General features: G+C 31.5%; 1 protein-coding gene across 1 annotated transcript in view; it reads left to right on the plus strand.

The window, feature by feature from the left end:
• Positions 1-18056, plus strand: part of LOC132746007 (DNA-binding protein RFX2-like) — a 31876-nt gene extending 13820 nt beyond the window's left edge. The window contains 15 exon segments of the mRNA XM_060735048.1: positions 663-744; positions 1424-1539; positions 1541-1571; positions 5433-5438; positions 6483-6664; positions 8987-9103; positions 9623-9779; positions 9781-9858; positions 10544-10620; positions 11077-11231; positions 11613-11710; positions 12132-12281; positions 12903-13111; positions 13387-13540; positions 14224-18056. Of these exon segments, the coding sequence (XP_060591031.1) occupies positions 663-744; positions 1424-1539; positions 1541-1571; positions 5433-5438; positions 6483-6664; positions 8987-9103; positions 9623-9779; positions 9781-9858; positions 10544-10620; positions 11077-11231; positions 11613-11710; positions 12132-12281; positions 12903-13111; positions 13387-13540; positions 14224-14649 (2038 nt within the window). The 3' untranslated portion in view covers positions 14650-18056.
• Positions 18057-23544: the final 5488 nt, after the last annotated feature.

Below are 23544 nucleotides of genomic sequence, written 5' to 3' on the forward strand. Positions count from 1 at the left end.
AATTTGTGTTTGGAACATTAGGGAACTGGAAAGAAAAATGAGATTTAGTTATAAAAGTGACAGATCCAATTTATCACACATGAATGTTGGATGTCACCTTTATGCATCAGCCATGTTTTGATATTTCTTACTTTAACCTTGGTCATATTTTGAAGTTAAAAATACAAAATTGAAAGAAAAAAAGATTGTAACTATTAAGTACTGCATACAAGGCACCTTACGTAAGAGTTTGTTCAAAAATCTATGTTGTTTTGTGTGAGTTTTGTTGCTTTTCATTACAATTCAATGCTAGTTGAAAATGTTTTGTTTTGAACTATTTTCCTTTGACCAAAGATCCTTTGACAAAACTGTTTTCTTAGTTTGTGTATAATATATAGAATATATTCAGTTTCTGATTTTTGCAAATTAACTGAGAGTATTTTGTGTGACTGTGGTTTTGAGTTAGCACATACCTAATTTTGATCTATCCTGGTGTAGGCAGTGACAATGAAAGTAGAAGTATGTTTTGATTTATGTGTTGGTTGACTTGTGTAGTGCTTGTAATTCCATATTCTTTAAGTAAATTTAGTTTCAGCATTATTATTTTCTGCCATAATATTATCTATGCAAACAAAATAATTATCAAAGGAGTAGGCTGATGTTGGTATTTTTGTTTATTTCAGACAACAATACAGCGGAGATTATGGACAAACTACAGTATATAACACATCTTCTGGCACCTACTACCAGACCAGTAGTGGACAGGTATGTTATAATTGTTCTGCCTTTCTTGCCTTGTGTCTCTGTTCTCTATGTCAGAGTGACAATGATCATTGCAATTTGTATCAGTATGTATTCCGGGTATTGATTATGTTGATTCCTATTTTGAATTGAACTTGGTAATTTTTTTTTGGTGGGGGGGTTACGTCACATCAACACAGTATAGGTCATATCACAACGTTCCAGCTTTTACTGGTGGTAAAAAACCTCCGGTGCCCTTCTGTGCATTATTTCAGGCAGGAATGGGCACCTGAGTAGAACCACCGTTGTTCCGTAAGCTAGCTGGATAGCTTCCTCACATGAAAGAATCCTAAGTCCCTGTTGGGATTCGAACCCACAGCAGTGAGGGGCAAGTGGTTTGAAGTCAACGGCCTTAACCACTCTGCCACGGACACCCGGATCTTGGTAAAAGACATGCTACAAAATCAGCATAAAAAAACCCCCAGAAAAACAAACTTAAGATTTCTGTTCCTTGTATGCTTTTGGTCTCTGAAAAGATGCTTTAAACATTATAAATATTTTATGCCCTGTCTAGAAGTAATAGATTTTAGCATTGTAACTGAGATACACAGACATTGATTTCTGTACATTTTGTTATGGACATTAAAATCAATTATGATTTATACATTGTTACCATCTGTAGTGTTCTATTATTATCCAACAGGTGACCACTGGCCTTCCAAACATGGGAACTGCCATTCAGACAATGCAGGGCCATATATTAACACAGCAGGGTGGTAACACCTATCTCATACAAGGTGGTACAATGGACGGTAGGGGAACCATTAAAACATAAAACCAGGGGATCACCTGCTAGGGATTTTTTTTCTTAAAATTAAGGGATCTTTTCTCTATGAAAATAATTTGGGATGATGTTCTTTATAAAAATTTGGGGTTGTCACTTTTTATTTGACCATAATTTATTTTCTTTTGTTTTAAAATTTCCAAAAAATTTGTTAAGTTGAAAAAACCCTTTTCAAAGGTTGGGTTTTAAAACAGTATTTAAAAAATTTTCTTCTTTTGTAAATTAATATTAGTTTCTTAAAATCTGAATGTGAAAGAAAGTCTCACAAAAATACTTTGATAGTGATTGATCAAAAAATTTTTCAAATTTACTAGCAACCAAATTGTGAATTTCCCTTTTCTTTTGGCACTTTTTATATATAGGCAAAGTTTTTTGGCCCAAAAAGGGGACATTACAATACTTGTTTCAGTTTTTTCTGGAGCAGTGTGTTATTTGAAGTCAAAAAGGTAAAGGGCATTTTTTAAAGGGGTTTTTTAAAAAGTTTACTGTTTTAAAGAAAAAAAGGGCTTTTTGGAGGGTAAAAACCCTGACACTTCCCTTTTATAAACTGACATTTAAATTCTATAGTGGGCATGCTGTAATTGTTTCCCCCCCTTTTTTCTTAGTTGCTTTTTATTTTAGTAAATTAACTTTGAATATTTTAAATTTGCTTAGATAAAATTGGGGTTTATTTTTACTTTAAAAATATTATTTTTTTTAACTATACTCAATTTGTTTGGGTTTGTTTTTCCTTTCCTCTTTAAGTTTTGTCATTTCCATTTGTGATATAAAATAAGATTGAATTGAAAAAACAAGCTTCTGTCAGATTTCCCAATACTTCTTATGTATCAGCCATGTTTTGATATATTCAGGTACATATTTTTGTTGTTCCAAAGCAAAAGAAAAATATTTGGTTACTCAGTATTATCTTTTTAGCAAATAATAAATGAGACTTCAATCAGAAAAGTTACATTTTAAACAAATTATGTATTTGAGAAATTTGGCAAAAAAATATCGAAAAATTGTAGCATAAATGGTGGTTAAAGAGCAAATGCATATTTTGCACAAATCACATAAAAATCATTTTAATGAATTAAAAAAGGAATGAAAGATGAAGAAATTCTTAAGGGACATGTAATAAAGCAAATTAGAAGATAAGGAAAAAAACACTACAATTTCCTTAGTACAAGTGCAGAAAGAGAATTGTAGATAGTGATTGAGAAATAACAGGATTTCTTATTGTCATTTCTCTAACTTTATCATTCCTTCATTCAATCATATAGTCATCATTCCTCATCCATCATTCCATCATTATTCACTAATTCATTAATGAACTAACACAGGATACCTTGTCTGATGAAAGAAAATAAGGTTTTGAGGAAATAAGAAATTTATACATTATTGCAATGCCTGTTTCTTCTGTGTTAGGTGTTTATAATTGTATGTCCAATTGTTAGGTTTAAACCCTTATATCTTTGTAGGACGAGTTGTACAATCGAAGCCAAGAAGTAAGTACTATATCTTACATAGTGCACTTTTATTAGCCTTGGAAAATTGTTCAATACATTCTTTATTGTTTAATCATTGGGTCATTTCATTGTGGCTTGTACATAAATGGACTGTTTATAATTCTATAAACATTGAGTAACCTACATTCATGCATGTGTCCTATCGTTTCCCAACCAGTTACTATAATGGAATGTTAAGTTATCTGTGTCATTCTCTCATATTGAAAGTTATACTTTTCAAGGAAAAAACAAATCTTGATAGTGATGCTGTTAAATTTGAAAAGTAGAAAGGAATTTTATTGGAGGTGTAAAATAATTGAAAATTGTTCAAAATATTTTGATTTAAGGGTATTGTCAGTCCTTCATCTGCATGCTGTCATAGTAATTGTTGTAATGATAGGGTGCATGTTAATTGCTTTATAAATATACATACATGAGGAAGCCAGGATTTATTAGCTTTCATACATCCGATATATTATATTACATAATCAGGTTTTTAAGATCACCCCATTGGTGCTTTAGAATTTGAAATGTTGTTCCGACTTGCTTGAAAAGCTTACCCTGTTAGTGTTTTTTTTTTGTGGGTTGTTTTTTTATAATGAAATCATATCAAGTGTTTTATACATGTATATTTACACACATATATACGTATATATATATGAAAGTGGTAATAGATGTTGTGATATTGTAATTGTGTGTAATTTGATAAACATCAGATGAGGTATCCTATGTTTTTATAAGGCATCAATGGGAGATCTTGTCTTTTATTCTGTTACTCTCCTAAAATGTTATATATAGAAATTCTCCAACCATCCTTGTAGCTCTGATACTGTAAAAAATATATATTTTTATCAATCAACAATGTAACCTACAAATCGAAGTTTGAAATGTAGATTTTCATTTAATTTTAATATCAAACTGCATGCTTTTGCAATACTTCTGTAATTATGTTGTTTTTTTCACCATTGCTTAAATTTTTAAATAGCAGACATATGACAATTCTTGGTATTTTTATCTGAAATTAATTGTTGAAATTAATTGTTGATTGATAAAAAATATCATTTTTAATAAAAGAAGAATTTGCCATTTTCAACAAAACTCATTAGCAAGTTTACAGAGCTAAACCTTTACCTCTGAACATAATTCCATACCCTTTTTAGAAACGGACAAGATTTTCCATATATAGAAAAGACAGTGATAATTGTTTTCAGTTTTTATTTTATTTATTCCAACAACATGTGTAACAACTTTAACTTTACATGAGCATGTCTTTGTCAAAATGAACCACAGTGATCCTCAAATTTGTTCGCATTTTCTTTTCCTCAAAATTCTTTATTGTTTAACAGGTTGTATCTTTGCATGCTAAATTTTTCAGTTTTTTGTTTCCTTGTTGTAACTGTGTCTATACATATCTTGTTATGTAACATACCAGTATATAGTACAATGTATTATATATGGAGGATGTGTATCTAGTGATCTTTCTGCAAATGTTTTTCTCGATTCTCAATTCCTATTGATACTGATGTTTGTTTTTTGCCTCTTTTTCCAATTTACAGCAATCAGCTCTGGCACGTTATGCCAGCAGTTTCGAGGGTAAAGGTAGCTCTGTAAACCTTGATGTTCCATCTCTCAAGAGTGGGGTAATTCATAATGATTATTATTTACTTTTAAACTAGATTCAACAGGTTGGGTGATGTGCTTTGTATTGATAATGTCGAAAGAAAATACTGGATTTTTAGTCTTGTTTCATGGAGATTTTTAGCAAAAAAGTGGCTTCAGTTGCATTCAATGTTACAAAAAAACAATAACAAAAAACAATAACTTTCAGTCTATTTAAAAGTATTCAGCAGTGTACAGAAATTAGTGAAATAATTTACTATTGTTAAAATGGTGAAAAAACTTTGGCTTTCCAGTCAAATTTAGTTAGAAGTTGAAATGAGATGGAAAATATAAATTTGTCAATAAGTTAATATTCTCAGCCTGTTGATCTAGGTGAATGTAAAGTGTATTGTTGCCCTGCTCTCATAGGCTGCATGGCTGGACATTGGGATGGTCCATATATAAGTTGACCTCTGCTTGTAGGACGGCATGAACGCATGCATTTTGTATACATTGGTGATTGGGATCCCTCTACTTTTAAAAAAGGCACATGATAATATGCTTAACAAGTAGATAAGGAAATCTTCGAATACTTTATTTATCATGTATCCATTGTATAACTTTATATTGCCAAATTACATTTATGCTTAAAAGAAAGATGTATTGAGATGTATTTAACCCTTACCTACTAAATTTGTATTATGAATATGTCAGAGGCCTTCCATTTGATAGAGCTGCTTATTGTAAGGCTATTTAGTATCAAAATGCTCTAGTTAAGACAGTCAACAGTCTATACAAATGGATATGCAGGCTGAGCTGGATTATGGTATAAAATTCTTACTGTTTCAAGAATGAAAAGGGTCATTTTGAACTGTGAACCCTGAAAATTTTACCCTGAAAATCTTGATGCTCAATTTTACTTTATATCTTTTTGTGTGTGTTTGATAAGGGGAGGGCATAATTTTGCTGTGGACAGTATTTTAGTAAAAGAGGCAATTTGCCTATACTTACTGAAATTGAAATTTTTAGTGTTTTAATTTCCATAAATTACAATTCTACATGTATTTGTCATGTGCCTTTGATTTAGGTTTTAGAATGATAAACATTCAATGTTTGTAACTGTTGTATTTATTATTCCAGAGAAAATACCTTGTTTTAATTTGACACATTTTGTAATATAACTTAAGATAAGGCATGTCACATTTGAATGTCTTAAAAAATTTATTTTGTAGATAGATATCATTTAGCAGAAGATGATTTAGCAGTTTTGTTTTTTATTTTTATCAACTTATTGTATGAATTTTGCAAGATTTAGTTTCAGTTTTATTTTCATTTGCATTTTTAACTCGTCATTTTCCTTTTCAAATTTTTTAATTCCCAAAATATATTATTTAAATAAAACCCCTATTCCCCTGGGTTTTTTTTGTATTTGATTTTATTTGGAAAAATAATTTTAAAAGAATTTATGAAGTTTTAAACTGTTTTGGGGCCTTTTAAAAAATATGCATGAGGGATTTGATTCCCTTTCATGACTAGTTCATTTTTTTGTCCTTTCTGTTAAGAGCATTAGAGAGTAAATTTTAGTTTTACTATGATAAACAAATAATATTTCTTTTCTTTTCCATAATAATTCCTTTGGGATTGTTATCTTAAGATTTTTCATGAAAGTCAGTTTAATTTGATAAAACAATTTTCACAGATTATGCTGCCTTTATGGTTGGATATTTTTTATTTATTTAATAATTGATATAGAATAATTCAGGTAGTGTTACACATTAAAAGTTAGGAACTTGCTATAGAGACTTGAAAGAATTAATGTTTCTTTTGTTCAGGTTCAGTGGTTGATAGATAACTATGAGACAGCAGATGGCGTGAGTCTGCCACGCAGCACTTTATATAATCATTACCTGAGACATTGTCAGGAACAGAATCTTGATCCAATGAATCCAGCTTCCTTTGGTAAACTTATACGCTCTGTGTTCCTTGGGCTGCGTACAAGAAGGCTCGGAACTAGGTATGTTGTGTTTGGAAATGGAGAGTAAGAACCTGTACCTCATAAGGACAATTTAAGTTAATTAACAGTAATTTGAAGACACAAGCAAATTGAGTACATACTTGATAAACTAATAAATTGTATATACATGACTAAACTTTCCGTAAAACATTTTTTTACATGAACAACACATCTGTTGTTATCGGTAGAGATATGTAGATATATAATCAAAATATCATAAAAGTGTACAAGTCAGGATCAGAATGTTCTCATTTCTTACATCTTATTTAAATACACTATTTAGAAATTAGATATTGCCACCATTGGCAACTTTAAACCTTCCATTGCTGTATTTTTTATGTACTAAAGGAAAGTATTGATGTTTCAGAACACCTGTCTTAATAAATATTGATCTGTTGTAGTAAGGTGATCATCTTTCATTCTGCCATTCCAATTTTGAAATGAATATTCCCATCAGGGCTCTGTTTCATGTCTTCTTTATATTGACAATAGATAAGTGATTGTAGAAAGCTATAAATTCAGCTGTATAAAAAGACTTTGTGCTGAATTGAAGTTTTATGAGGTTCTTTTTAGCTCGACTATTCGAAGAATATGAGAGCTATTGTAGTCGCCCCGGCGTCGGCGTCAGCGTCGGCGTCTGCGTTGGTTAAAGTTTTTTGTAAATTCAAATATCTCAATTATTGCTTGAGATATTCAATTGAAACTTACAATACTTATTTATAGTAACAATATACATCAGATTGACAAGTTGGATAACTCTGCATACAATATTGACAGAATTATGCCCCTTTTTAACTTAGAAATTTTGGTTAAAGTTTTTTGTAAATTCAAATATCTCAATTATTGCTTGAGATATTCAATTGAAACTTACAATACTTATTTATAGTAACAATATACATCAGATTGACAAGTTCGATAACTCTGCCTACAATATTGACAGAATTATGCCCCTTTTTAACTTAGAAATTTTGGTTAAAGTTTTTTGTAAATTCAAATATCTCAATTATTGCTTGAGATATTCAATTGAAACTTACAATACTTATTTATAGTAACAATATACATCAGATTGACAAGTTGGATAACTCTGCCTACAATATTTACAGAATTATGCCCCTTTTTAACTTAGAAATTTTGGTTAAAGTTTTTTTGTAAATTCAAATATCTCAATTATTGCTTGAGATATTCAATTGAAAACTTACAATACTTATTTATAGTAACAATATACATCAGATTGACAAGTTCGATAACTCTGCCTACAATATTTACAGAATTATGCCCCCTTTTCAACTTAGAAATTTTGGTTAAAGATTTTTGTAGATTCAAATATCTCAATTATTGCTTGAGATATTCAATTGAAACTTACAATACTTATTGATAGTAACAATGCTCATCATATTGACAAGTTGAATAACTTTGCCTATAATATTTACAGAATTATGCCCTTTATAACTTAGAAATTTGGTTAATGCTTTTTTTTGTAAAGTCAAATATCTCAATTATTGCTTGAGATATTCAATTGAAATTTACAATACTTTTTTATAGTAACAATGTACATCAGTTTTGCAAAATTGCCATAACTCTGACTGCAATATTTGCAGAATTATTTGCCCCTTTGAAACTTAGGAAATTTGGTTAAAGGTTAAAGTTCTTCAAAGATATTTACTTGAAACTTTACACATGTGCTTAGGGTCATAATTGGAGAGTCATAAATTGTATGTCACTGACCAAGTTCTATAACTCTACTCGCATTTAGGCTGATTCATCTCCCCTTTTCTACTTAGTCTATTGGTTAATGTTTTACATGCAAGTATTACATATCTCAATAACTATTAAAGATATTTATTTAAAACTTCACATATGCATTTAGAATCATAATTGTAGGTCACTGACCAAGATCCATAATTCTATCTTGCATTTAGGCTGATTTTTCTCCCCTTTTTCAACTTAAAAATTCATAGTAAAATTTTGCTTGTAAGCTGTTATCTCCATAACTACTGAAGAGTTTGTGCCTTTTTGGGGACATTTTTATGCATTCATAATAATAAAGCAGTGATTTACTTGATAAAACATCTTTATAACAAGCCTGTGTACCTTTTCAGTCAATTTTATGTATTCATAGGTAACTAGCATTATTATACTCAATAAATCACCCTTGTGACAACATTTTGAATAGTCGAGCCAATACTGTCCTCCGACAGTTCTTGTTTGTTGTTGTTTTTTATGTTCAAGGAAGTAGAATTAAGGCAATTGTGCTGACTTAAAGATACAATTATATCCATTTTCTTAATTTTTTTTTTATAAAATTTCTTCTTTTTTTTTCAGAGGCAATTCAAAGTACCATTATTATGGTATTAGAATTAAAGCAAATTCTCCCTTAAATCAATTTACTGATGATCAGACTATGGCTATGAGACAACAACCTTTATATCAGGGCAAAAAGTAAGTTTGTCTTACATAGCAACCTTTTTGAGGGCAAAATAAAAGGGTGTTTTCAATTCAACCTCTATATCTGTCTTCAAGAGCAACCTCTTGTATCAGAGCAAAAAGTAAATTTGTCTTATGTTGCAACCTCTACCATGGCAAACTTAGTGTTTATTCAAATAAAATCTTTATATCTGTAACAATATTCAAAGCAACCTCTTGTATCAAGGCAAAAAGTTTGTGAGTCCTCAATAGCAACTTCGATTTAAGGGCATGGTGTATGTCTTGAGTAACAGCCTCTTTATCAGGGAAAAAAGAGTAGTTGTTTATACAGTAGGACACATTATGTAACATGATGATGATAGATGAATATCTATGGACCTGGCTGATGACCAGAATGGAATTTTTTCCTTCACGTAAATTTTCAAAATCGGGAGAGAAAAAATTTGCACAAATAATCTTGAATACTAGACAGGTTAATGTGAGATACTATGTGGTAAATCGTATTTATACTATTTATTGGATGAATTGTTGTAGATTTCGCCCGAAGTCTGAGGGTGGAGACGGAGGTTATGGAGGATCAGAAAGTCAGCATCAACATGATGGTCCCACCACACAGCAGCAACAGCATCAACAGTTCTTGGGGGATGCTTCAGGGGCAATACCGAACTTTGGTGAAATCGATGTAACCTCGAAACCCCCTGCCCGAGGGTTTATGGGCTATGGATCATATCCCTCATTTTAAAAAATGAAACAGAGAGAAAATCCCTGAGGTATTTTTTAATTTTTTTCCCCTTGAATAAATAGTTTAGTAAATAATTGAGAGCACCCCTTTTATATAAATGAAAATTAGGGGGAGAATTTAAAAACTCGCCCTTTGTTAATGAACTTTTTTAAAAAAGGCTTTTAAAAGAGAAAAATGGAAGTTTTTAGGGTTTTCAAAGGCCTTATTGTTTTGCAAAAAGCAACAAAAATCAATTTTCTTCCTATTAAATTGAAGTTCAAAATGGCAAAAGAGTATGATGCTTGTTTGTTTATGGGATTTAAAAGCACTGGTTAAGAAATCATGAAAATAATAAGTTCCTTTTTAATAACATTAGGCAGATTGAGGCTAAGCATTTTATCATATATTTCCCCTATGAATATAAGTTTCATGATGAAAGAAGTGTCATGCCATGTAAGGTATTTTCTGATAGTCTTATAAATAAGGCTTTGTCACATACAGATAATTCATTGGTTTAATATGATCATTTGTTTGGGCAAATAAAAGATAATTTGATCATCCATTGACTTGGAATGAGGCAAGATAAAATCAGAATTCATATCATTTAGGAATAATGCTCTGAATTGATAATCCTGAATCGAAGTTTATCATTCATACTGCTCTTATATAGGTGATAAATTTACATGAAATCTATTTGATCAGATATTGTATAGTAGGTATATTTTCTGTTTCAGGCAATTGTAGATGTAGTTGTTAATCTCCAGTTTTCCCTGATAGAGGCATTGTGGCAGGGATTCTGGAGAAATCAGTCGTTAGATGAGGGTTTTTAAACAACTGCTCCCAGTAATCTTTTAAACTAAAAAGCCCAATAATTGAAAATAAAACCATTCCCCCTTGTTTTGAAAAACACACATAGTTTTAAAAAACTTTTTATTTTTCACAACTTTAAAGTTTTGAAAAAAATTCATTTACGGGCTATATTAGTTAAAAAAGGGGGCTTATTAATTTTTCCTTAAAAGAAATTTTGGGCAAATCTGTTAATTGTTAGTAGTGTTAAAGTGTGGCTTGTTGATTTTATTGAAAATTTTAGAACTGTAAAGATAAACAGAATTTTAATGAAATACAATATGTTTTTGAGCATGTAAATAAAAAAAAACACAGTACATTACTTATTATTAATAAGAAGTTAAGTTATTCAAGTTAATGGGATTGTTTTTCCAGATTGCAGTATTGGTAATTTATTATGTTTCTGTTTGTTTTTTTTCAGTCCTGATAATGACTATGAGAGACGGTTACCCAGGGATAAATTATATACAATGTGTAGATATGAGCCAGTGATGGACTATGTCCGTAAATCTGATTACATGTTTTACCAAGCCCTTGTTGAAGTCCTTATTCCTGATGTTCTTAGACCTATTCCAAGTAAGTTGTCATTTTTTACCATAAATGTTTACCACTACAAAAAAAGGTTTATAATGAACTGGCCTTGATTTGAATTTGTAACTGTATAAAGTTAGTTAGTTGGCAACACTCTTTAAGTGGCAAGAATTTGAAAATTTATACACTGGTTAAACTCTAATACTTATGTTGTAAGCTTTTAAGATAATCATTAGGAAGTAATACGTTTTAAAAAGTAAATAAACTACTTTTTGTAACATGGCAAGAGTTTAAGAGGAATTTAAGAGGACAAGTGTTCGTGTTAGGCAAGATGTTCTTGAAAAGAATAATGTTGTATGCAATTATCTTTATTGTTTCATATGGGAATTTTGTCCTTGATATATTCAGATAATTTGCAATTTTTAGGTTCTTTGACTCAAGCCATCAGGAACTTTGCCAAAAGTCTTGAGAATTGGCTAAAAGGAGCCATGACCAATGTGCCTGATGAAATGATGAAAACTAAGGTAAAAATAAACTTTTTTTTGAATTTCTTATTTCTAAAAGGAACTTCACTTACAGCCTTAAATTATTAATCTTTTCATAAATCAACTGATGTGCTTAAAATTAAAACAAATATATATACAATTGATAATATATAAATATACTATCAGTAATAAAATGATAATCAATTTTTTTTGCAGTTTTTGGTCAGCTTCAGTAAAAAAGCATTGCAAGGCTTTTCAAATGGGGGTCAATTTGTGCAATTAAATTGATTATTTCTGGGTAGGGGAGTGAGCAAATGATCTGAAATTTTGTACACGAGTTATTGATCTTTACCTATATGAAGTTATACACACATGCAGACACAAATATATTTCAAGTCCCTCCATGTCGGAAAGCCTCATCTGATAACTAATGAACCAGTTGTCTTTTCTGATAATTTAGTTGGGAGCAGTGAGTGCCTTTGCCCAGACACTTCGAAGATACACGTCCCTGAATCATCTTGCTCAAGCTGCAAGGGCAGTATTACAGAATACCTCACAGATCAATCAGATGTTGACTGACCTAAACAGAGTGGACTTTGCTAATGTTCAGGTGAGCTTTAAAAAATAATCCTTTTGTAGCAACTTTATTGTCTTGTTTGCTAATTATAGCTTACTTTTGTTTGTTTTTGGTTTATGTTGGTTTTAAGGTCACAATTAGCCTATTCAAATTTACTATTTGTGATTGTAAGGCCTCTGATTTGCCTAAGGAACAAATTAGCACCTGAAACAGCCCACTTATAGATAACTTGTAAGCGTATGTGAGGGAAGGCTTTTTGATAATCTCTTTGGTGTCGTGCATTCATCATAAGTTGTCAAAATTATTTATCTTTGTATCATTAAAAGAAATATTTTGATGACTAGATGATGATGATATTTTGTATATAAATTGTACTTAAAAAGAAAGTAGAGTTGTTAAGGTAGCTGACTTTGATTTACTTGTTCCTGTCACAGCTGAGGATTTGGATCTAGAAGGGTCTGGATTCGGTTATGCATGTTTAACTTACAGAATGTGAATGTGTGCATGCTTGTGGCTGAAATAATGCTTACAGGGATATCTTATGTTTTAAACAGTAAAGCTGCAAAGTCACTATATGACCAAACAAAAAAAGCAAAGCAAGAAATTATACAAAGTATATTCATAAAATATGGCAATACATTGTGTTAATTTCAGGAGCAAGCTAGTTGGGTTTGTCAATGTGATGATAGCATGGTACAGCAGTTAGAACAGGACTTCAAAAAGACACTTCAAGCTCAGAATTCCCTGGAACAGTGGGCAATCTGGCTTGAAGGTGTAGTTAATCAGGTCCTTAAACAACACGAAGGAAATCCAAACTTTCCAAAAGCAGCTAGACAGTTTCTTCTCAAGTGGTCTTTTTATAGGTATATCTATTTATACACATTTTGTATTTGTGTTTTTCCAACTCTTAGATGTATGATAAACACTTAACATTTTCAGTCTTAACAATTGTGATAGTAGCAATAGGTTGCTGAATTCAGAATTCATTAAAATTGAAAAAAGCTACACTCTCTAAGCTGGCTTCATAGTTATTTTGTTTGATAAAGATATTATTAGGTATGAATATTTAATGATTACCTCTTCTGAAAATCTATTATTGCGTAACAGGTTTTTAAAAAAAAAATTCCTTTATTTTCAGCTCAATGGTTATCAGAGATCTTACTCTACGTAGTGCAGCCAGTTTTGGTTCATTTCACCTCATTCGTTTATTGTATGATGAGTACATGTTTTATCTTGTTGAACATAAAGTTGCCTCGGCAACTGGTGAAACACCCATAGCTGTCATGGGGGAGGTAAGATATGCTTGTGATAATTTTGTTGTATTTAAGAAACTCCACTGACGTCCAAAAGCTTAAATACATAAAATTTTGAATTTTTACATAGATCAGCTGGGGCACTTGTAATTTAGAAACATACTCGGCAATAAATTGAGAAGGGTATTTTTGAGCTTTTTTTATTGGATTGAAATATGTTGGAACACTTTTCAATTTTGGGTCAGTTTTCACAATTAGAATAATTTGTCTGGAAAAACAAATTGAGCAAATGATCTGAAATTTTACACACAGGTTATTGGTCTAGACCTACATCAAATGGAACATCTACCTCTAAAATGATTTTCATTCCTGTCGTGTTGCGGAGTCCCTTTAAAGTTTATCACTAAATACAGTATTGAGATATTCTTTATGTTGAATCTGAAGATATTTTATCAAAAGAAATATTAGCATAGCAATGAAAGGAAAATCCTACTTGTATATATAATTTTCGTTAAGCAGGTACTATATTTAATATATGTCAGATAGGCTTACTTGTTGAACATGCTAATTGATGCTCTTGTAAATCATTTTATTGGAAAATTAATTGATTTTTCTACAGCAGAAAATCATCTTTATAGTATATGGTGTTAATGGTTTTGAGTAGTAGAAGCATGGCTGTTAATTGACAGTAGATTGAATTTTCTTGTTGTTATTTTTAACAGTTTGTGGATCTAAGCAGTGCTGTGGCCATGAGCTTCTCTGAGGCAGATATGGATAAGAAGTTAGATGTATCATCTTTAAACAAAACATCCAGCAACATAGTCAGCAAACCACCCACCCTCATACAAGCACCTTTAAACAAAACAACAGGGGCTGCAACATCCCTGATTAACAGAACAACAGCAGAGAATATAGGTGGGACATCAGGGGCAACAACTCTGATGGTCCTCACAACTAGCACATCGGGTACAGCCAATCACAACGGCTCTGTAGGTATGATGTCATCAGGCAACACTGGCACTCTGGCAGTGAAAACAGCAACTACCACCGGAGCAATGGGTGGAGCAAAGACAATTGTTGTAATGCCAGTCTCAAATAATTATGCTGCTGGTGATGGTGCCACAGCAAAACGCTTTAAAATAGAATAGTTAGAAACACACTGAACTATATATCTCTCATATTTGCCATACACTCGTCATTCATATGGACAGATGTAGTTCAGAAAACTAGTGTTGAATGCCAATTTGGATGGTATACAAGATAATGACCAAGTTCCATTGGTTGTTTAAAGCTGCTGCTCTGAACTGATGAAAAGCTCACTTGTCTTGATTAATAGTTGTGTTGTTGTTTGTTTTAAATATTTTTTTAACAATTTTTATTGTTGAATGTTTGTCAAGATTTTTTTTTTATATCAACAGAGAAAAAAAAGCTAATTTAGTATAATTTGTTAACACAATTTATAATCAGAATCATTTTTTAATAAAGAAATTTTTTGTCTTATCAAAAGTTGTTAAATAGTTTGTTAGAATAGTAAAAATTGTATACTTTACTTTGAGAGTTACACTTATCCAACAGATGCAATGATCTTTAAATCGTTGAATGTCAAAAATGTAGTTGATGATTTGCGGTTTATTCTGCTGTTTTGCATTCAACATTGTTTATGTGCTACTTGTTTTATGAATGCTTTTATAGTTATTTTATATATTTTATCATCTGTGTATCATTATTTTTGCAAGCATAGATTAGTTTTATGTGCTTTTTTTACCTGAATACTTCATTTAGGTAGTTTACACCTCAATTATAGTATGGGAAAGATATTTTTTTAAAATTGGCTCAAGTGAAAAGTTCCAAGTACACTGTGCGTTGTCTTGGTTTGTTAAGTTATGTGTTAAAATTATCTAACCCTTAAAAAGTTGTAAATTGCACTGGAAGCCTTGAATAGCTTTTTACCTGTCTGAAAGATTGCTGGTATTTTAGTATAATGACGAAAAAAGCTGGCCAAAATATCTTGAAAAGTTTATCTACTATCTAAACAAAAGTTAGCTGCTGTTTTGAGAACATGTTAAGCGTTGATGTCTAAAAGAGGTTTAGTTGAAAGCAGTCTTTACTTTGGGAATAATGATTTTAAGGTGTTACTGTTGTCAAACTTTTGAATTCCAAAATGATCACTATGTCACTTCATATTCAGTAAACATTAACGACTAGGAATTTGTGTTCAAACATTGTCGTCCTTGTGTTTTATTGTATTGTGTTTTAAATTGTTTTTTCTACACATTTGAAACTTGTAAATAATAGTTAAAAAAAATTGTAAATACAATTATATTTATATACATTTGTAGTCATTTTGTCTTGTATTTTGTGTGTGGAGGACATAAAGTCTGCAAGGGGGTCTAGTAATGTTACATTTTGGATATGAAAGAAGCAAAGGTGCTGAATTAAGAGAATATTTGAAGATACTCGTATATATTGTCAACAATACTATATATTTACCTTAATGAGGACGAAATATGGTAGTTAATTGGGCTCTCATTTTTTAATTTTTGTATTGGGGAAACCTAAGATACTGAAGTCCTGCAGTGAATTGACGATAATTTCCTCCTTGTGTTTATGTAAGCAGAGTATAACTAGTCGAGCAGGGTACACATGTATATATAGAAGACCATTAAATTGAATTGCTATGTCTGATAATAAAGTGTAAAAGATATATTGAAGTGGCCTTGATTTTTTTTTGTTACAGAAATTACTAGACATTAATTTTTCTATTGCCATATAGATTGTTCTATATTTTAATGTAGATGTAGTGATTTTACTTTGGGTGTGAGAGATATTTTAGTATTTTATTATTATTTAAGACCACTTGTTTCAGAGCACAAGAAAAAATCAAATTTATTATATACAACAGCTGTTATTTCTGTGGTACATGAAATTGTGATACATTTTATTGAATGTATTTTATTCAATAATCTTTTTTCTTTCTACATTTTAACATTTTTCAGAAAGAGATACATATTTCTTTTACGGCAAAAATAAATTAAATGCTTTCTTTGCAGTAATTAATGATCTGGAAAATTTGGAAAGATTTGACCTTCTTTTCTCAAATGTTGAAGAAAAAAAAGTCTAGAGAAAAACAACTTATGTTTGTTAAACGAGTTGAACAGGTAGTGAAAACTGAACAAGTATTTGTCAAAAATTGTCATATGAAAATACATTTTTCACTTTCAGTCCCTAACATTGTTTTAAGCTAAAACAGAATCATCTATTTTGTCAAACCTTGTGACAAGGTCATGTTTTATTTGATAACTTGCATGTCAGGTGGTGTTTTTTTTTGCCATATTTAATGTTTTAAAAAGTTATAATGTTGCTATTTATTTCATCATTTATCTTTCTTAATTGTAAGTTCATGTTGGGCTTAATAATGTGTTCAGTTTTGTAACTGTATGTCATGTTCTTTTTTTTTTTTATCAAGTTTGTTAAAAGATGCAAGTTGTTTGAAAGTTTCTAAGTCTAGTGTCATATTGACAATGTCTACAAGGCTAAGGATAAATGACTTTGCTGATGAAAATGAGTTATAGCATAATTAAAAAAATTTACGTGGAATGTCACATTTGTACAAAGAATGGGACATTACAATTCTTGGTGTTTTAATTCTGATTTAGTTATTTTTTTCTACTCTTGGAAAAAAATGTAGGTGACTTCTGTCGGGATCACAACTTTAGTTTGCTTATTCTAGAGTTAAACCTTTTTTTTATAGTGAATTCAGATTTTACATTGTTTTCTTACTGATTATACAGAGGTTTTACAGGTCTTTATTTTTATATTCAGAGGCCGAGTTCAATTGTTTAGCTTTGCATCTCAGTTTTATTTTCTTATTTATTTTCTTATAAGGAAAAACTTTTCTTTTCGTTGTTTTTTTTTTCTTTCATCATATGTGCTGAATGGTGACACTGGAAAAGAACAATGTTGGTTTACATTGTAGTTAGTTATTGTTTTAAGTATTGTTGAAAAGTTGAAATGCTCAGTTAAATCTCTGTTAATCTCCTCATTTGTGAATAATTTAACAAAGATCCATATAACAATAGTTCTAATATTTTAAACTTCCATCAAGTAATTTATTCTCTGTGTCATTGATTAAATAACCAGATGACTTGCCATTTCTTCCAACATTATTGAAACATTGAAATATTTTAATCATTTCTTTGATATTAGCAAAGAACATATTTTGCAGACATTTTAATAAGAGTACAGAAAATCATTTGAAATCAGTATATATAGTTATCATTTACAAAATCTCTTTTCTTATAAAATAGATGGTGGTCATGGTCTTTAAAAGTAGATATCAAGAGAAAAATCAGTCTTATAAGTTCTTGTATTATTACTTTGTAAAGAGAATGTTGGAACCAAGTCCCTACAATATTTATAAATTTATAAAAACAAGAATTGTAAAATTTGCCTAGCTGTAGTCTGTGAACATTTTGTACAGTATTATCTTTTCATATGCAAAATGAAAGAGAGATATTTGGATATTCTATCTTAATTAAAAGTGTTTGAAAGCCCATGCCTTTATTATTATTTTTTACTTTATATTAAATGCAATTCTGTATTTTATGAATCAAAACCAAAAAAGAGTACCATTAAATGATCAAATGAGTACAAGAAAGGCTTTGTGTTGTTTGTTTGCATAATGAGCATTTCATTGAGAGTGATATGTGGCAGTTTAGGCTAGCCTGATAAATAGAAACTTACCATCCAGTTACTAAAGTTGTTGAAATAGTTTTTAGTTCCTACTTAAAAGACTTGGTTAGTGGTTGAAGTGCCAGATCAGCAAATAGTTAAAACATTTCTTGTGTCTACCATAAGGTTTAAATTTACCACAAATTGCTTGGACTAATAATTTGCATGGGTAAAGTGACGGCTTGTGATAGTGCTTCAGTCTCAATACAAACTACATTGTATAGTTAATCTAACGTGGTTACCTTGTCAAAATAACTTTACATTTTGCCATAAATTTGTTCAATTTTATGTTACTATGCAAACATAGCCAATTGTTCATATGTCGCACTGACATGTCAGAATGTATTCGTAGCTATCAATTTTACAAAGAATGGGCCTCCAAAAGGGAGCATATTAAAACAGACCATCCATCTGTGTCTGTGCGTCCCCACTTCATTCATGTCCGGACTGTATTTTTGTCATGAATTGTATCGAAGAATTTTAAATTAACTAGGCATAAATGTCAACCACATCGAGATGATTTGTCACATCTGAGAATTACGTCCCTACCTCAAAGGTCAAGGTCACACTAACATTTTGAAGTTTCATGTTATCTTAATTAAGAGTTAATAAGTACACACATTCGTGTGCAGACTTTAAAACTTTGTCATGCATCGGAGGATTTTTAAATAACTAGGGATAAATGTCAACCAAATCAAGACGATGTGTCGCATCCAAGAATTACGTCCTTACATCAAAGGTCAAAGTCACACTTACATTTTGAAGTTTCACATTATCACATTTAGTTGATAGGTACACACAGTTGTGTTGGGGCTGTAACTTTGTCATGCATTGAAGGATTTTTGAATAACTAGGCATAAATGTCTACCATATCAAGAATGTGTCACGTTTAAGAATCCCGTCCCTACCTCTAAGGTCAAGGTCACACTTCCATTTTAAAGTTCACTTTGTCACAATTTTAGAGTTTATAGGTACACACATTCAAGTCCAGACTGTAACTGTCATGCATAGAAGGATTTTAAAATAACTATGCATAAATGTCTACCACATCAAGACGACATGTTACGTCCAAGACCCATGTCCCTACCTCAAAGGTCAAGGTCACACTTATAGTTTGAAGGTACTCATTCTCTCAAGAAGAGTTTGAAGATACACATTCATGTGCAGACTGTTACTTTGTCATGCATGGAAGGATTTTAAAATAACTTGGCACAAATGTCTACCACATCAAGACGATGTGTCGCGGCTAAGGCTCATGTGCTTCCCCACTTACACAACAATCATGTCCAGACTGTAACTTTGTCATGCATTGAGGGATTTTGTAATAACTTGTCGCAAATGTCTATCACATGACAACATTGTGTTGCGTCAAAGAACCACGTCCCTTCTCCAAAGGTCAAGGTCACACTTATATTTTGAAGGTTCACACTATCACATTAGAGATTATAGGTACACACATTCGTATCCGGACTATAACTTGGTCATGCATTGAAGAGTTTTAAAATCATTTGGCACAAATGTCTACCACATCAAGATGATGTGTGTAAGACCCATGTTCTTTGAAGGTACTTATGCTCATAAGAAGAGTTTGAAGGTACACATTAGTTTACAAACTGTAATATTGTCAAACATAGGATTTAAAATAGTCAACCATATCATGATGATGTGTCACATCCAAGACCCTTGTCCCAAGGTGTTAAGTTTGCTATAAATAGCGCTTCATTTCACAAGAACAATATTAAGCAATAAGTTACTTTCATTCTCTTTTCTTTTCATAATACCTGCATACTTAAGAAACCTTTTTGGGGGCATTTGTAACATGTATGACAGCTCTAGTTATTAATAAGTTTAGCGCGGAGGAAGGTAGTCTAGTACTGGTGTAACTCTCCAGGAACGATGGTTAGGAAACTACCCGCCTATATGACTGAAATACTGTTGGGAAAAGGCGTAAAATGAAACAAACAAACAAAAAAAATAATAAGTTGATTTTATTGTTTAATAATTGGTCAATCACCGTTATAATAGCCAATCTCTTGAAGTATATTACCTATTGAACTCAACAGCCAGAAAAGAAGCATAACATCACTTTAAACTGCATGATATTTGGTATGCATGCAGCATGCTGTCACGGGTTTGTCTTTTGGGGTCAAAATAACTTCGACTAAATTATGTGTTTTCTTTGGTTAAGCTTTATTTATTGATTTGTAATAGCCTAGCATGGACAAGTATTTTTATTGGAATTTACTAGAATTTAAGATGGTTTTTGAACAACCCCACATTTTCATTTAATCCGTCAAGATATTGCTTTGAAACTAACAAAAAGTACCTTTACTTGTAGGCAAGAATACAAAAATATTTTGTCAAAGTTACTCACCTTTTGTAGGTTTTTCATACTACCCCACTTATTACTTAACCCTTTAATACATATTTATAACTGTTTCACTCATTTCAAGGCAAGACTATAATTAATAACCTTTTTTGTCATAAAATTCTTTAAAGTCTTATTTTTTAGCTCGACTATTCGATAAGAATAAGTAGAGCTATTGCAGTCACCCGAGCGTCGGCGTCGGCGTAACCACTTATGTTAAAGTTTTTGTAATAGTTCAAATATTTTCAAAGTCCATAGACATATGGCTTTGAAACTTTGCACACTTGTTCACCATCATGACCCCAACCTGTAGACAGGAGGAGGTAACTCTATCAAGCATTTTGACAGAATTATGCCCCTTTTTCGACTTAGAATTTACGTTAAAGTTTTTGTAATAGTTCAAATATTTTCAAAGTCCATTGACATATGGCTTTGAAACTTTACACACTTGTTCACCATCATGACCCCAACCTGGAAACAGGAGGAGGTAACTCTATCAAGCATTTTGACAGAATTATGCCCCTTTTTCGACTTAGAATTTACGTTAAAGTTTTTGTAATAGTTCAAATATTTTCAAAGTCCATTGACATATGGCTTTGAAACTTTGCACACTTGTTCACCATCATGACCCCAACCTGTAAACAGGAGGAGGTAACTCTATCAAGCATTTTGACAGAATTATGCCCCTTTTTCGACTTAGAATTTACGTTAATTTTTTTGTAATAGTTCAAATATTTTCAAAGTCCATTGACATATGGCTTTGAAACTTTGCACACTTGTTCACCATCATGACCCCAACCTGTAGACAGGAGGAGGTAACTCTATCAAGCATTTTGACAGAATTATGCCCCTTTTTCGACTTAGAATTTACTTTAAAGTTTTTGTAATAGTTCAAATATTTTCAAAGTCCATTGACATATGGCTTTGAAACTTTGCACACTTGTTCAACATCATGACCCCAATCTGTAAACAGTAGGAGGTAACTCTATCAAGCATTTTGACAGAATTAAGCCCCTTTTTCGACTTAGAATTTACGTTAAAGTTTTTGTAATAGTTCAAATATTTTCAAAGTCCATTGACATATGGCTTTGAAACTTTGCACACTTGTTCACCATCATGACCCCAACCTGTAAACAGGAGGAGGTAACTGTATCAAGCATTTTTTTTACTATCAAGCACTAAGAATAGTTGAGCGTTGCTGTCCTACCGACAGCTCTTGTTTTATAACGCTATCAAGTACTGAACAAAATTAAGCACATTATCTTTTGGACAGCTCTTGTGAAATATATGAATATTACATACATGTACAAGTACTTGTTTAAGGTTACAGTTGCAACATTTTTTCTTTGGATGGACATAAAGCAAAGACAATGGAAAAAAATAACTAAACAAAATAGTAAGAATTTCAAATTTTATTTCTTTTTTCTTAACAAATTACTTAATAAAATTCATATGGAACAAATAACATTGCTTTAATAAGGACTTGTCTATGCTTACAGTATGGAGCCAGGCAAACCTGTACATCCTTACAGTTTGACCAGACTATTCTGTTGCTAATACTTATAAGCATGACAGTTCAGCAGAAATTTCTGACTAATTTTTTATATACTTTTTATCTTTCTTCCAACTTAATTGAAATTGTTATATTCATTATGAGGACAAGAATACCCTGTTATAGCATCAACACTAGCAAACCTTGATGTGTATGTATAAATGAGCCGTGTCACGACAAAACCAACATAGTGGGTTTGCGACCAGCATGGATCCAGACCAGCCTGTGCATCCGCGCAGTCTGATCAGGATCCATGCTGTTCGCTTACAAACCCTATAACAAATAGAGAAACTGATAGCGAACAGCATGGATCCTGATCAGACTGCGCGGATGCGCAGGCTGGTCTGGATCCATGCTGGTTGCGCGGATGCGCAGGCTGGTCTGGATCCATGCTGGTCGCAAACACATGTTGGTTTTGTCGTGACGCGGCTCAAATAAATGATTGTCAACTGTCCTGGTAAGGCTAGCCTAGACATTATACATCATTTTACTTATTAAGTAGGGCAGTTTTCTTGTAGAGAAAAAAATTTAGCACCTATCGTCATTTGCGCTATATATAAACATGTTCTTATTTTATATATGTGATAAATAGAATATTATATTCGTGTAGATTCAATACTAAATTTATTGAACTCGTTGAATAAAACAATATTATGCTCGCCAGAGGCTCGCATAATATGATTTTATTCAACTCGTTCAATAAATTTAGTATTAAACTACACTCATTCAATATCCTCTATATATCAGATTAACATACTTTGCAAATGCTGTGGCCTGTTTAAATAAAATAAAATAAATAAAACCAAACAAAATAAAATATCAGATTATATGCTTCAGTCTCTTTACAAACATAAAAATAAACCAAACAAGAGGGCCATGATAGCCTTGAATTGCTCACCTGAGGATATAGTTTACACAGACAAAATTTCCCAATAAAATTGATCAAAATCAGCCAAGAGGTTGAAGAGATGTCATTTAAGTCTTAACTTTATTTAGCACGCAGGCAGCCATCTTGCTCAGCAGACTGTGATGATATAGTCAATTTCTGTAAAGTATCGCCAAAGGATTATACCTATTGAGTTTCATCAAAGATGCTCCCTACAATTTGAGGAGATACTGATTAAAGCTTATATCAATTTTTTTTTATCTTTTAATGATACAGGATGATCACAATAGCTCACATTGACCAGTGCAGACCAAGATAAGCTAGCACGACAGATTGTGGTCTGCACTGTTCTTGAGTAAATACTTTTTTTGAAATTTTTCCTAAAAATAATGAATGTTTTTGTTCAGACTGAAAGATTGACGAATCTGTTACAAATTTTCAATGTCTTTTGAGGAATTCTGACTAGGCAAGTGATTATACATAAGATAATGAGCTATAAAACAAAA

The sequence above is a fragment of the Ruditapes philippinarum genome, unplaced genomic scaffold, assembly GCF_026571515.1.
Source record: "Ruditapes philippinarum isolate M1 unplaced genomic scaffold, ASM2657151v2 ctg2125_1_1_1_1, whole genome shotgun sequence".
NCBI lineage: Eukaryota > Metazoa > Mollusca > Bivalvia > Venerida > Veneridae > Ruditapes > Ruditapes philippinarum.